The following is a 14,247-nucleotide window of genomic DNA, read 5'->3' as shown; positions in this document are numbered from 1 at the left end:
CCCCTGCCAGCGAACGCTGGCAGGGGCTCCTGGGAATTGTAGTCCATGGACATCTGGAGGGCTGCAGTTTGACTACCCCTGAGTTAGAGCGTCAGACAAGATCGGCGAGGGCCAGGTTCGAATCCCCCCTTTGTCGGGGAAGCGGACTGGCTGATTTTGGGCCACAGCCACTCTCAGCTGCCTCTTCTCCTGGGGCTGCCAGGTCCCTCCTGGCCACTGGTGGGGAATTGGGGGGGGGTAGGGTTTGGGACAGGACCGCAGCAGGGCCTAAAGACCCAGAGGCCATCCTCCCACGCTGCCATTTTCTCCAGGGGCTCTGTCTTTGTCAGCTGGAAATCAAAACCGATTCTGGGAGATCTCCGGTCTCCCACCAGGAGGTTGGCAACCCTATTTGCTGCAGCCGGTCCCACAATTCAAAGTTCTTGGGGAGCCTCAACACTTGGCCGGCTCACCCAGCGCCTTCACCCGCCCCGGCCTCAGGGCCCCTCCCCAAAAGGAAGTTCTCATCCTGCCTGTCCCGAGCGAGCGGAGGGGCCTTCTGGGATGCAGGCTGTGACTCACAAAGGCAGGAGGCACAAGGGAGGATTAAGGGCTCGCCGCTTGCCCGAGGCCAAAACATTCGCTCTCCAGCCCCACTCTGGCTCCCAGCCTCAGCCAGCCCACTCCCCCCTCCTCTCCCCGGCTCCGGGCAGCAGATGAGCCGCCTTGAAGAGCCAGAACGTTCCCCAACTCAGGCAGCCTGCAGGCCAAGGACCCTCCCCACTTAAGGGGCTCTTCTAAGACTCTGCAACCGCCTGCCTGCCCTGTGCGGGACTCAAGGTTAGCCCGAGAGACGAGCCCTTTGCGGGACGGTCCCTGCCCAGCACTGCCAGCCACTTGCAGCCTTCCAGTTCCTGGCACAAAGAGGCGAGCGGTTTATATCTCACAGCCGTGGTTTGGGACTGGGTGCCCCTTCGTCCCAGTAGGCGAGCAAGGGAAAGGCAAGGAGCTTTGAGACGCCAGAGGTGGGCTGCGAAACCTGCGCTTCTTCCTGCACGACCCGTCAGCATGGCCGTGTCCTCTCCCAATCCCAGGCCTGCAGCATGGACTGGCCCAGTGCAGCGTTTGTAGCCTCAAGTTAGAGGAAGCTTAAACCTCCGCAGCTGTTTGCATTCCAACATTTCTAAAGGAACGGGGTGGGGGTGAGATTCAAGGGCCTCCCCCTCCCACTATATCCTCACAACATCTCTGTGAAATTGGCTAGGCAGAGAGAGAATGAGATCCAGTAAGTGGCATGTTCCTGCCCAGGTATTAGGATCCCAGGGAGAGGCCCTCCTGATGGCCCATCAATTAAAGCAGCTTGCCTGGTCAGCACACCAGGGGCAATTACGCCCCCCCCCCAGGGAGGCAGCTGGTTTTATTTAGGAAGGCTTTTGATTAATGCAGTTAAGTCTTGTCTTTTAAGTTTTGTCTTTGTTTTTATGTATTTTATGAACAGAATATTGTAAGCCGCCTTGAGCCGCCTTGATTCTGAAAGGGCTCCCTAGGAAGGTAGCAATTATTTTGAACAAAAATAAAATGCTCCATAACTAGCTTTCCTTCCTTTCAATTGGGATCAGTATGTTTCTTACACAGTGACACAAACTGCCCATGGCAGCCAGGAGAACTGAGGCCACCGCAGCGCCTAAAGGCTGAACTGTTTTAAGCCTATAGAATAAAGATGTTTGCGATTTCAAAATTGCTCTTCCAAGTTCTGGACATTATGCTCTTGCCATGCCTTGCTATGTCCCTTGTACAAGGTGCTGCTTGGGTGCTTTAAGGAGGGGGAAGAGAATAACTGGGAGCTGAACCATGGGGGGGGGGGGGAGTCTTTTCTGTAATGTTTTTTCTGCATTCCCATTTTCCTCCCTTGTGTGTCCTCAAGGCTCTGTGTGTGTCTCTGTGACTATCCCACATGTCCGTTGCTCCCTCTAGTGGCTGATTAGATATTATACTGCTTCATGTCCAGCATGTCTCCCTGCAGATTTGAAAATACACCAATGTAATACTGAATTGGTCACTAGAGGGAGCAAAGCAGGTGAAGAACTTAAGTAGGCACTGTCTAGAGTAGGGGTGGCCAAACTGTGGCGATCCAGGTGTCCATGGAGTACAATTCCCATGAGCCCCAGCCAGCATGGCCATGTGGAGAGCCACAGAGACTAGTCTGGAAACAAGGAAGACAGAGACCATTGTCCCTGTCCCCCTCCCTCCTTGCACTTATGTCCCTTCGAAGAAATATTTCCTGGTGTGGAGATCTTTGACACAGCCGTGGGGAACATGAGCAAGATGCCTCTTCCTTCCCTCCCTGTTCTCAACTTTCCCGGTTCTCGGCCTTGAGGTGTGCTCCAGTAACACAATGGCTCTCTCCTTTTCAGATTCCGCACAATGGCCTTCTTTCATTTGCCATTTTATTTAATTTTTTATTTTTTTTCTTTTACATAAAAACTTCAGTAAAAATTGGATAAAGTAAAATGATTTAAGCAGCAAAATCAATCTTATCAACAAAGCACATGGCTGGCCAGGAACCGAGAGGCAGCCAGTTCTGCCAATATTTACATGATAACAGATTCCAACTTTGCAGAGAACAAAAAGGAGAAACCTTCAAAACTATTCTTACAAAGTGTTCCCATGATATCAACACATGGATGGAAGGGGAGGGGGGAGAGAGAAACCTCCATATATTCACATATACGTTAAAATATAATACAGATCTTGAGTGGGGATGAGGCAGGGGATGCTCGAGGGGCATCATGTTAAACAGCACCACCGCCAGCCCAGAGCACTGAGTGGGGGAGGCACACGGAGGGACGTGGGGAGTCGCCACTGGAGAGCAGGCGGATGACGCTCATTCATTCATTCATTCTGCAGCTCTGACTGGGTCTCCCAAAAGGTGACCTGGAAAGGGTCATATGTGCCACAAGACTCACGGGGTGGCTGACTAAGAGGCCCCCACCCCCACCCAAAAAGGCCAGGAATCCCACGCAAGGAAGCACCCTCACGCTGGACGGCTTCGAGCTCCAAAGAGGAACACGGCGCTGCTGCCCTCAGGAATTATTCCAGGTCCGTGTCCTCTTTGGGTTTATAAATGCCCCCAAATTTCTGCATGTACTTCTTGATGTACTCTTTTGTCTTGTGCTTCACGTTCTCGTTGCATTCCAGGTCCTCGGGGGTCTTGCAGTATTTCAGCTCTTTGTTCATCACTCCGTGGGTCAGCTGGGAAGGGGGGGGGGAAGAACACAGGGAGGCTGAATTAAGAGGCCCTGGACTTCCTTGGTGGAGAGCACTCTCTCTCTCTCTCTCTCTCTCTCTCTCTCTCTCTCTCGGGGGCCGCTGTACCGGTCGGCAGGAGAAGAGCCACACTTGAGCTCCAGTAGAATCTCAAGAGAGCAGCAGGATTTCCAGGGTACTTTTACCGGAGACCACCAAGGATGAAATCCTGGAAGCTGAGCATGAGCAGCTGCCTGAAGGCTGCCAAGTGGGGGGGGGGGGTGTTGAGGCCCGCGCAGCCCGCCCACCTCAGGCCAGCCCCAGGGAGGTACCTTGCGCGCCAGGTGTTTGAAATCCTCAGTTGTGGTTATCCGGCCAACTTTGCAGTCTGGCTTGCGATAGGGGTTCAGGCACTGCACGATGAACTGAGACATCTGGGAAGAAAGGAAAGGGGGGGGGGAGGCGGAGATTCTGAACGGGCCTGCCCTGAGCCTCCGGGGAGGGTGGCACAAAATATAATAAATAAATAAATAGATAAATAAACTGCCCCCCAGTCCAGCACAACGGGGAAGCACCATATATAACACTAAAACAGGGAGGGTCCCTCCAGTCCAGGGGCCACCCCTCTGCTGTTCCTCTGCATCTGTCCCGACTATCCTGTGAGGCAGTGGCAGAAGCAAAGGGCCTCTTCCTGCTGGCCAGAGGAGGAGAGGCGGATCAGGCCCCTAGCATCCGAGGAGGTTTCAAAAGCGGGACACGATTTGCGCAAAGCGCTATGCGGAGAGACTCACCTCCTTCCGGAATACTTCCTTGCTTTTCTTGGCCAGCTCACTAGAAGTGTCCGCTTCTGCCGTCTTGGGTTTTTTGGAAGACTGGAGAAAGGAAAAGACAGGGTGCTTATTTTTAGAAGTGTCTCCTTTTGCTACACGGCACAACGAGGTGGCCTGGTCTCCTTCCTGGCTTCTTCCCCGGAGGCCGGAACTAAAGCAGACCTCTATTCCAGGGTAGGTGAAGAGAGAGAACTCCACAGACACTTGTCCTGGGGACAGAGAGCCAGCGTGGCGTAGAGCGCTGAACTAGGATCTGGGAGACCCAAGGTCAGAACCCCCCTCTGCCATGGAAGCTTGCTGGGTGACTTTGGGCCAGTCCGTCTCTCTCAGCCTAGCCTACCTCACAGGGTTCTAGAGAGGACAGAATGGAGGAGAGGAGAATGACTTTACCTGCTTTGAGTCCTAATTGTGTGGAAAAGCAGGATATAAATGTGTTAAACAAATGGAGAAAGTTCTGGCCTGGGTGGTACCCAAACCACCAGTGTCACCCAGTGGTGCACTGGACAAGACTCAGCTTGAGGTTCATCATCATCAAGGATCAGAGCAAGGTTAGAGTGGGGCTTGAGCGCTTGGCAACCACCGAAGCCCCAGGCAGAGGGGCAGCAATGCTCCATGTTCTCTGCAGACAGAATGCTCAGGGAAGGGCGAGGTCAGGGTCGGTCCCATGTCCATCCTGGCCACACACCACGCCAGACCACTAGGGAACCCCTGCGCCCCTTTCATTTCTAAGTCTTTTGGGGTTCCTACAGGCAATCTGCCACAGGCAATACAGGCAATCTGGCAGCGACAATTCGGGCTGGAACGGCCGTTTTGGTCGCCGAAGCGCACAGCCCTAGCCATACTGACGGACCTTCTCCGTACCGCTGTGCCATCACTGGGGCAAGTCTAGAAAGCTCTGGGTCCACGCAGAAGCAGGGAGCTGTCAGGGCATGAATTTACAAAAAGGAGGGCCAAGGCTGCCTCCAGTAACCCACGATCCTCTGGGACCCTTGCTAACAGCTGGGAGATCTAGGCGGAGACATTCCCGAGGCAGGTGACATGGAACGGAAGCCGCCCGAGATGAGCCCAGCCCTCCAACCGCTCCACTGGGGAGGTCAAGAGGCGGGCCCTGCGGACAGCAGCTCCTGCCACTCAACTTAGAGAGGAATTAAATCTGTGCTTGGAACCCAGAACAGAAATACAAAAGCAAAGAAGTCTAAGATTTCTTTGGCAGCAAATGGCAATGCAGCCATTTCGCGACGACTTCCACAGAAAATCTGGGAGCAAAAATCCTGAGCAGAACTTCTCCCTTGATCCCCCGCGATCCCCAGGGCCGGCCACTACAGATGGAACGACTCCTAATGAGGAACAGGAAACCCTGCTGCCCCCCCACAAATAAAAACCGGGAAATCTACTTTCTCTTCCTGACTAGAAAATGATATTGCCTCAAAGCTTTAAAAAAGAAGAAGAGGAAGAAGAAGCCGAGAAAGGGTAAAGACCCTTATTTTAAAGGGCATATCCTAAAACAAAGAGCCTCTTGTGGCGCAGAGTGGTAAGGCAGCCATCTGAAAGCTTTGCCCATAAGGCTGGGAGTTCAATCCCAGCAGCCGGCTCAAGGTTGACTCAGCCTTCCATCCTTCCGAGGTCGGTAAAATGAGTACCCAGCTTGCTGGGGGGTAAACGGTCATGACTGGGGAAGGCACTGGCAAACCACCCCATACTGAGTCTGCCATGAAAACGCTAGAGGGCGTCACCCCAAGGGTCAGACATGACTCGGTGCTTGCACAGGGGATACCTTTACCTTTACCTTTTTATCCTAAAACAGTCAGCCATATGTGCAGCATGGCTTCTTAGCCTTTTGAGAACTGGACAATGGCAGGGGTAGTCAAACTGTGGCCCTCCAGATGTCCATGGACTACAATTCCCATGAGCCCCTGCCAGCGGATGTTGCCTCTTTAAGGGCTTGATTTGTTATGTCTTTGGGAGATAAAAATCGCCCTTCCCACATTTGCATGGCTGACCTGGGATCTCTGTCACATCCTGGCCAGCAAAGGAGCAGACTGAGAAACCAATTCTACAAACTAACCTTCATGGGATTTTCGTCATACGTTGGGGTCCCAAGATCCATTTCAGCTTCATGTTCCAGGCTGGCATCATCCCCTGGGCTGTCCCAAGTTGGGGGGTCCCACTGGGTCTGCCTGCAGGAAGAGATCCATGCCACGTAAGAGAAAAGCCATGCAGAACTCAAAGAGGACAGCGTCCCAAAGTAAAAAAGCACTCCAAGAAACCAGGAAAGGACTTTCTGTCCCATGTGTGTGTTTGTGCGTCAGTGCGTACATGTGCGTGATAAAGAGAGCAATATCTCACTCACAGAGCTGGTCACAGCCTTGGCCCCTCTAGATGGTCAGACTGCCTCTCCCCTACACTCCCCCACAACAATACCGCTCATATGTTGGCAGGGTGTTCTGCAGATGCCAAGCGGCAAACGGGCAAAATCAGAAGCTTGCCCATATATGTGCTTTCTCCTCTGTGGCCCCCGCCTTGTGTGGAAGATTCAAGGAACTGGCTGGCCCCTGGGTGAGACGGGAGGCTGGACTGGAAGGACCCTCCCTGGCCTGACCCAGCAGGGCTCTTCTGAGGGTCTTCTCAGGGGAAGGCCTCGGCCTCTCTGCCCTGTGGCTGGCCCTGCAGAGGAACTGGCTGGCCCCTGGGTGAGACGGGAGGCTGGACTGGAGGGACCCTCCCTGGCCTGACCCAGCAGGGCTCTTCTGAGGGTCTTCTCAGGGGAAGGCCTCGGCCTCTCTGCCCTGTGGCTGGCCCTGCAGAGGAACTGGCTGGCCCCTGGGTGAGACGGGAGGCTGGACTGGAGGGACCCTCCCTGGCCTGACCCAGCAGGGCTCTTCTGAGGGTCTTCTCAGGGGAAGGCCTCGGCCTCTCTGCCCTGTGGCTGGCCCTGCAGAGGGACTGGATGGCCCCTGGGTGAGACGGGAGGCTGGACTGGAGGGACCCTTCCTGGCCTGACCCAGCAGGGCTCTTCTGAGGCCCATAAGAGTTGATGAAAGGAGCTCTGGCGTTCAAAGGTGCTACCCTAAAAGTCTTGTTGGTCTAAGATGCTGCTGGACTTGAAGCTGTTTGTTCTGTGAAAAACAGGAGGATCTGAGCCACAGTTTAGAGACCGATATGATTTTGGGGATATGAAAAACAAAACAGGGGTGCTTATAGCTCTTGTGGTACATCGCTGGCTACTCCTTCAGAAAGTCCTGAATTCAGTTCCTGAGTATCTCCAGCTACAAATGTGTATGTGTGTGTGTGTGCGCGTGGGCACTAGTGCTATTCCCCGCCTGACAGGCTGCAGCCCACCAGCGGAAGACCAGCAGAGGGGACCAAGCTCCGGGGAAGGGTGGCCGGACCTTCTCCAAGGCAGCTTCCTGCATGTTAACAAAGTCCCCTCGCATCTGTTTCGAATAAGCCTCAAGTCCCTCAAACAGAAGCACCTTAAAGTTATCCGGCCGCCACCCAGAGGGCCAAGACAGGGGGAGCCCCACACTTCTCGTAACCTGCCCATTGAACGTTCCCTTAATGAGGACCAGCTCCGGGGGGAGGGAAGCGGCCCAGAGAACAAAGGGAACGACTCCGAGGGGATCGGACGCAAAGCCCGCGGCTGCCTGTTAATGCCCCATTACGGAGAGGCCTGGGAATGCTGCCGCGAGGAAGGCTTCCGTTCCAAATGAGCGGCCTCAACCGCCGGGCTCCAAGGTAACCAAGTCCACATGCAGCCCTGCCAGGATCAAAGCGCGCCCGACCCGTTGCCTTTCCCTTTGCCAAAGAGGGGCATCCCGGTACCAGTTTCCGACACGGTCGACTCGGCACTCGTGAGCCGAGCCAGAAGGGTGAGAAACGAGAAGGTGCCGGGCCCCTTGGGGTGCTGGCCGGCAAGGCGCCTCTGGTCTCCCCAGCAGTGTCAAGCAGGGCGCAGCTTGGGGCAAAAGCACAGGCAGGAGGGGGGAGGGCAGGGCTTCCCCGGGCACAGAGAGGCCGCCTGCTTTGCACTGGGAGGGCCCCACGTTAAATCTCAGGCAGGTGCTGCGAAGAACCTTCCTCTGTAGCGAGCGGGTCACTGGGAGGGCGCGGGGTCCCCATCCCTCCCTCCTGATGGCCTGCTGTTTCGGCCCAGCTTGCCTGCTGCCCTGTCTTCGCCTCTCTCCTGCTCTTCCCTCCTCTCCGGTGTCCCACCGGGGCTTTCCTCCCCCCGTCCCACTCCCAACCCCTTCTCGTTTCCCATCCCTTTGGCAAGTCCTCCCCCCCCCCCCGTTGCCCAGCCCCTGCTTCTTCCTCATCCTCTCCTGCCCATGAAGCTCAGATCAGCTCAGGGTTCTGCTCAGCCACCCCCTCTCCGTCCAGCAAGGGCAACTGCCATGCAGTTAATGCAAGTCTGTTTCGAGATCCTGCTACACGGAAGATAAATTTTCACATTCAAAGGAAGAGTAAGAGGGACCCCTTTACCTTGTCACCACGTGGTAGTAATATATCTTCCCCTCAGGATCTCGGGCTGTTTTCCAATTTGGGGGGAGGACAATGGTTTTGGGTTTTGGAGGGGAGGGCGGAGGCAGGTCCATGAGATTGTTGGTCACCACAAGCTCCGGCTGGAAGCAGCAAAATGGTAAAAAGAAGAACACGACATGTTTATTCCACAGCAGAGGACCCCCCACCCTTTTAAGCTTGCGGGCACCGGTGTAATTCTGAGGGGGGGGGGGCCACAGAGCACCACCCCACAAGGGCTGCTGCAGGAGGAGGAGCCAAGCACAATTCTTCCCCCCACACTCGGCAAACGAGAAGAGCCAATAGGGAACCCTGCCCAAGAGTGGCTCTGGAACGCCTGCTGGGCATCGGGAGACGTACGGGTGGGCACCATGGCCCCACGAGCACCCGGGCGACAGCAGCGGCTTAAAACAGGGTGGCCAAACTGGGGCTCTCCAGATGTCCGTGGACTACAACTCCCATGAGCCCCTGCCATCACGTGCGGCAGTCTGGCCACCCCTGACCTAAAAGACAGGACGGGTGCTGGGTGTGCAAGAGAGAGAGAGAGAGAGCTTCCTCCTGGGAAACGAGCGGGGGGCTCTCGAGGCCGCATCCCCCAAAACTGGCGCTGACGGTTCAGCCGCTTCCTCTGAGGCGCAGCGGGAGGCCAAGAAGAGCTTTGCCTCGGCCACACTCAGCGGGAGCCCGGAGTGCCCGCCTTACCTGCTGAATAGGCGGGGGCTGCCCTGCCGCTACGATGGCCGTCACTGCCGTGGTGGGCTGCACCATGACCCCCTGGGGGTGGGCAGCGTAGATCTGCTGCCCCTGGATATACTGGAGGCCTGGCTGGGCGTAACTCTGAAAGGGAAGCAGAGGGAGATGAAGGCGCACGGCAGAAGCATCAGCAGGCCGGCCGGAAGGAGGGAAGGAAGGAAGGAAGAGAGACTCCTTGCTCAGGTGTGCTCCCCACGCGGGGATTCTCGTTCTGGCCGGGGGACAAGGGCCACAGCCATTCAGCCTGCTCAGTGAGTCCTCCGGGCCCAGCAGTTCCTCCCACCCACTCCTAAGCGCTTGATCCACTCCTAGAAGAGGCCCTGGGAGGCAGTGGAGCGGCCCAGCAGTGCGTGAGCAAACTCCCAGGTTCGAATCCTGTCATCCCTAGTTTCATTTATTTGCATTTGTTTCCCACCGCTATCGGAAACCCTCTCGCGGTGGGCTACAGTCATAAGAACCCCGCCTAATTACCTGCATTCTCTACTGCATTACACGTGTGTTCAGGATTAGACCCATTTTATGGTGCATATTACGTTATTTCAGTGATGATGAGCCTATGGGCTGTCTACATTTTTAACTTTTATAAGCCGCGCACAATAGATGTGACCATAACTTCCTCCCTGGAACACTGGCTGGGCCTTCTGGACCTCACCACTGTCCCACGTGAACTGGACGCCCAGTGCTAGAGCTTGTCCAAGGCTTCCCTGAACTGCGTCCTGCAGAGGACAGTGAGGACCGAGGGGCGAGGACGGAGCCAGACAGGGGGCCTCGCCAGTCTGCCTGTAGCGGCAGAAGAGAGTCCTGGAGCACCTGTGGCAGGGGAGGAGCTGGCAGGAGACACTGGGCACGTCTTCAGCACAATGGCTCACAAAAGCTCCTCCCCTGCCACAGAGCTTGTCAAGTCCTGAAGGGGCTCCTGGACTCTGCCTCTTTTCTGCTGCTAACGACGGACTAACACGGCTGCCCATCTTGATCGGTCTCCATGGAAGGCCCCACATTGAGCTGTTCAGAATGGAAATCCTTCCGCTCAGCGGCAAAGAGGTCTTCTGGGGAAGCTGATCAGCAAGGCCCTTGCGAGGCCTCTGGCCTGAGCTTCACCAAGGCCAAGAGGTTACCTGTACAATTGGCGGCGTGGTCTGAGAATACGGCGAGGTGACCCCGTAGACAGTCTGACAGGCTTGTCCTTGGTAGTAAATGGCCGGCTGGGACTGTGCCGGGGAGTACGGCGGCTGCACCGCGACGGTCTGCTGGCCAGAATCCCAAACGCCGTAGCTCTGCCCTTGGACCGGAGCGGGGGCCGGCACCGGCAGGACCGTGACGCTCTGCTCCTGGTGGACCACGGGGTCGGTCTGCGTGACGTACTGCGGGGTCGACACCTCCAGGGGCGTGGCCACGTGCTGAACGACGGGCACCGGCTGAGGAGCGGCCAGGGGGGGCTCCATGGCATGCCCCACCAGGGCCTGGGGCTGCTCGTAGGCCGCGGGGGAGCACATGGGGTCCATGCTGGGGGTCGGGAGCAGCACCTTGCCAGCATTCGGGTTGGTGGGGTCCACGTAGGCTTGCATGGGGTAGCCGGGGGGGTAGCCCATGAAGGCGTGGTGGGAGGCGCTGTAGGCCAGGGAGTCGTAGGGCAGCGGGGAGCCCATCCCCAAGCTCTGCAGCTGCTGCTGCTGCTTCTGCGCCTCCCGCTGGGCCACCTCCTGCTCAAAGAGCTTCCTGCGCTCTTCGGTGGACAGCTTGTTGCGGTCCTTGATCCGCACTTTCTTCTTGGAGGTCGCGGCCGGCGTGTCGTATCTGGGGAAGGAGAAAAGCAGGCTTATTTTATCTATTTATTCTATCTATTTATTTGTGCTTCAATTTACAGACCGCCCCTCTCCTTGTGGTCTCAGGGCGGCTTGCCGGGGTTTTGCTTTCAGGAATGGAGGGCAACCTGTTACTGCCCCCCTCACCATAAATCCCAAATTCTACGCTGTGGCTTTTCCAGTCTGCTTAACGGCAGAGTAAGTGTGAGGCCGAGGGAAGTATTATTTGGAAAATCTGATGGCTTTTATAGGCAGCGGCTTCTTAACCAGTCCCGTTTGCTTGAGACCACGTTGATTTGCATTTCAGAAACCAACAGGGATTGTTTGCAAGGTTATTATATACTCTAGAAACACACACACACACACCCCTTGATCCAAACCCTTCCAAAGCAGCTTTCTGAGAGGGGGGGGAGGGAGACGTTGCCTAATGCAAGGGAATGCTATTCAGTACTCCTTTAGAGAAAGAAATCCGCAGCGTGTGCAACCGATCTGGTAGGGAGAGGCGGCCTTCGCACAAGCCCCCGCTTAAAAACCAAGCTTCTGGCCCTTAAGATTTGTGGAGGCAAGCAGGAAAGCAACCAGGCGATAGCTGGTGAAAGCGAAGGGCCAGGCAGCTGTGATTTGCGCATCACCTTTCCCCCTGCCCTTTGCTGGGATTTGCCCCTCCCTGCAATGTCTTGACCGCTCAGAATCAGAAGGTCCGAGCATTAAGACAAAGTACAACACAATCCAGACTTGCCGGTCATCCGGCCGCTTGGTGCCTCGCTCGTAGGCCGAGGGGGGCGACAGGGAATCTCTCCGCTTTTTCTTCTCTCTGCTCTGGCTCCGTCTTTCAGGATCTCGCTCTCTGCTCAGATTTTTCGGGGTTGCAGCCGGGTCCCGGCCTGTCGTCTCTCGCCCTCGTTCTGCTGTAAGAAACGGGCAGGAGATGTCAGCTACAGCCCTGGCCGGTGGGTCTGGAGCAGCCCAGATGGGGACAGACAAACCTTGTCGCCAAAAGACAGAAGAGGAGTTCGACACTGGCCACGATCCAGCTGCAGTCGAACACGTCTAAGCCGCACCAAAGTGTGTATTTTGCTCTTTTGGAGAAATCAATTCTTTAAATGTATACTGTAATTTGCAAGCCTTACTTTTTAAAGCTCCCACAATGCAGTAACACTTACCTACTTGAGGTAATCCTGCTAATTAATATCACTGAAACTTGCCCCCCCACCCACGCCCGAGTTTCCACTACAAAGCCTCGACGTTTGGCAGAACTGAAAGCAAGAACCAGGAAGAGCAAAAAAATTAATGTCAAGAAGCAACAAATTGAAAATGTGTTTTCAATTTTTGCAGTCTTGGATTAAGTGCAGGGTGAAGGGTACAAAACATGCAAAGCAACTTTGGAAGCCTCATAAACCCTTTGGGTTCTTTTGTTCTATCACAGGCAGGCTATTATTACTAATTATAAACCTCCCTGAACTTCAGAGCAGCCCTGTATTTTAAAGGTGATTATTTCCACTGGAGACAGGGGAACAAAGGGACAAACAAGAGTCATTTAACAGCAAAATCCAGTGTGTGTTCGCTCACACCCGCGGGTCCATCAGACCAAAGAAGATACTCTCTAGTCATGCACCCCCAGTGCTCTAGAACATTCAACCATGTGCACGGAGAGCTGGTTTGGACTGGGACCCTAGCAGAAGGGAGGGGGATAAGGAACCAATAGTGGGGGGATGCTGGACAAAACAGAAAAGTCTTCACTGGCCGGCAGATTTCATTCTAAGGCGCAGACATCGCTGAGTACGTACCGCTGGTCTCTTTCTCCACTTGGCTCTTCTTTGGGATTCTGTACACCTCCTGCAGAACAGACCACAAGAGCACATTAAGGTTTGAGTTCCAATTGAGATCAACACATATTCAGGCATCTGAAGATACAATTTCGGCAGCTGCACAACTAGTATGGAGCACCTTCACCTGGCATGTTGGGCCAAGGCTGGCATAAGAAAGCTAAATTAAATTGGTGGTGGTGGTGGTGGTGGGGGTTCCAGCCAACTGTTCTGAATGGGACTGGAGCTTTGCTTTGCCTTCCTCTTCATCCCCTAGAAGCAGGGCCACTATCTGAGACTTCACTTATCCAAATGACTTACTGGCACGGGTCCTGGCACGAATATGTCAGGCCTTCTGGCTTGACAGACACACACCTTAGTGGACAATGTCTGAAGTGAGTCAGCAGGAAAACATTGTTCAGCCAGGCCCTTATTTACCAATCGGAATCACTGGGGAGGATTTTGCCCAGGCATCCTGTGATTTTGCCATGTAAATTTAAACGAGCAGTCACTTTTTGGGTCTGCGGGCACATTTGGAATTCTGACTCATTGTGGGAGATGTAGCCACCAACAGCTGCCCTGAGAGCAACAGAACTGCTGCCAAAGGTGACCTTCAGACCTGCAGTGAAGATCTTTGTGCCGTGGTAGCAGCTGCTGCCAAATCAACATTTTTAAGTATTCCCACAGCCAATCAGATGTCTAATGGCCCATCAAAAGCCTTGCTGGATAAAAGCTCCACCCACATTCTAAAAACACCCGTCATAAATTGTCACCCCCCCAGGGGTCCTTGCAAGGGCAGAAAGGCAGGATGCAAGTTCTGAGAATAAATAAAGAAGGTGATGAACAGAGCTTGGATTTTACATAATGCTGGTTACATTTTCCTTCTCCATAAAATCATAGAGTTGGAAGGGGCCATACAGGCCATCTAGTCCAACCCCCTGCTCAATGCAGGATCAGCCCTAAGCATCCTAAAGCATCCTAAAATAAATACGATTACGTACATCATGAGCCATGAAGGGAAAGGCAGAAGATAAACTTGGCTTGAACCGCTGGCTGAGAAAACCCACAGGCTGTTATGATGTTAAAAGACTAAGAAAACAAAAGAGCCCAACAACTTTGAAGAAAGGAAAGAAGAGGGGAGGAAACACACAGGCAGCACTGCAGAGTCCGAATTCTACGATCGCCAAGGGGACCCAGAGCTTGCCGGGCTATTCTCTGGTCCAGCATTTCTATCGGCCTAGTGGAGGCGGGAAGGAAATGCACAGCCCAGAAAACCCAGAGTGCCAGGGCTACTGCTCCTGGCATGTGACAAAA

At 54.7% G+C, this 14,247-nt stretch overlaps 1 protein-coding gene across 5 annotated transcripts in view; it reads right to left on the bottom strand.

The window, feature by feature from the left end:
• Nucleotides 1-2,409: 2,409 nt before the first annotated feature.
• The window catches only part of SETD2 (SET domain containing 2, histone lysine methyltransferase), a 48,797-nt gene continuing 36,959 nt past the window's right edge, over nt 2,410-14,247 (bottom strand). For 3 of the 5 annotated variants that reach the window (XM_077304429.1, XM_077304426.1, XM_077304428.1), the window contains 9 exons: nt 12,916-12,964; nt 11,868-12,036; nt 10,442-11,120; nt 9,276-9,410; nt 8,538-8,677; nt 6,121-6,232; nt 4,017-4,097; nt 3,558-3,659; nt 2,410-3,231 (listed from right to left, as the gene is read on the bottom strand). In XM_077304429.1, the coding sequence (XP_077160544.1) occupies nt 3,070-3,231; nt 3,558-3,659; nt 4,017-4,097; nt 6,121-6,232; nt 8,538-8,677; nt 9,276-9,410; nt 10,442-11,120; nt 11,868-12,036; nt 12,916-12,964 (1,629 nt within the window). In that variant the 3' untranslated portion in view covers nt 2,410-3,069. Of the gene's footprint in view, nt 3,232-3,557; nt 3,660-4,016; nt 4,098-6,120; nt 6,233-8,537; nt 8,678-9,275; nt 9,411-10,441; nt 11,121-11,867; nt 12,037-12,915; nt 12,965-14,247 lie in introns of those variants that run through there. The other 2 variants (XM_077304427.1, XR_013225613.1) reach the window with 2 other exon arrangements.

This window comes from Paroedura picta, chromosome 11 (genome assembly GCF_049243985.1).
Source record: "Paroedura picta isolate Pp20150507F chromosome 11, Ppicta_v3.0, whole genome shotgun sequence".
Taxonomy (NCBI): Eukaryota; Metazoa; Chordata; class Lepidosauria; order Squamata; family Gekkonidae; genus Paroedura; species Paroedura picta.
This window is presented reverse-complemented; position numbering and strand designations above follow the sequence as displayed.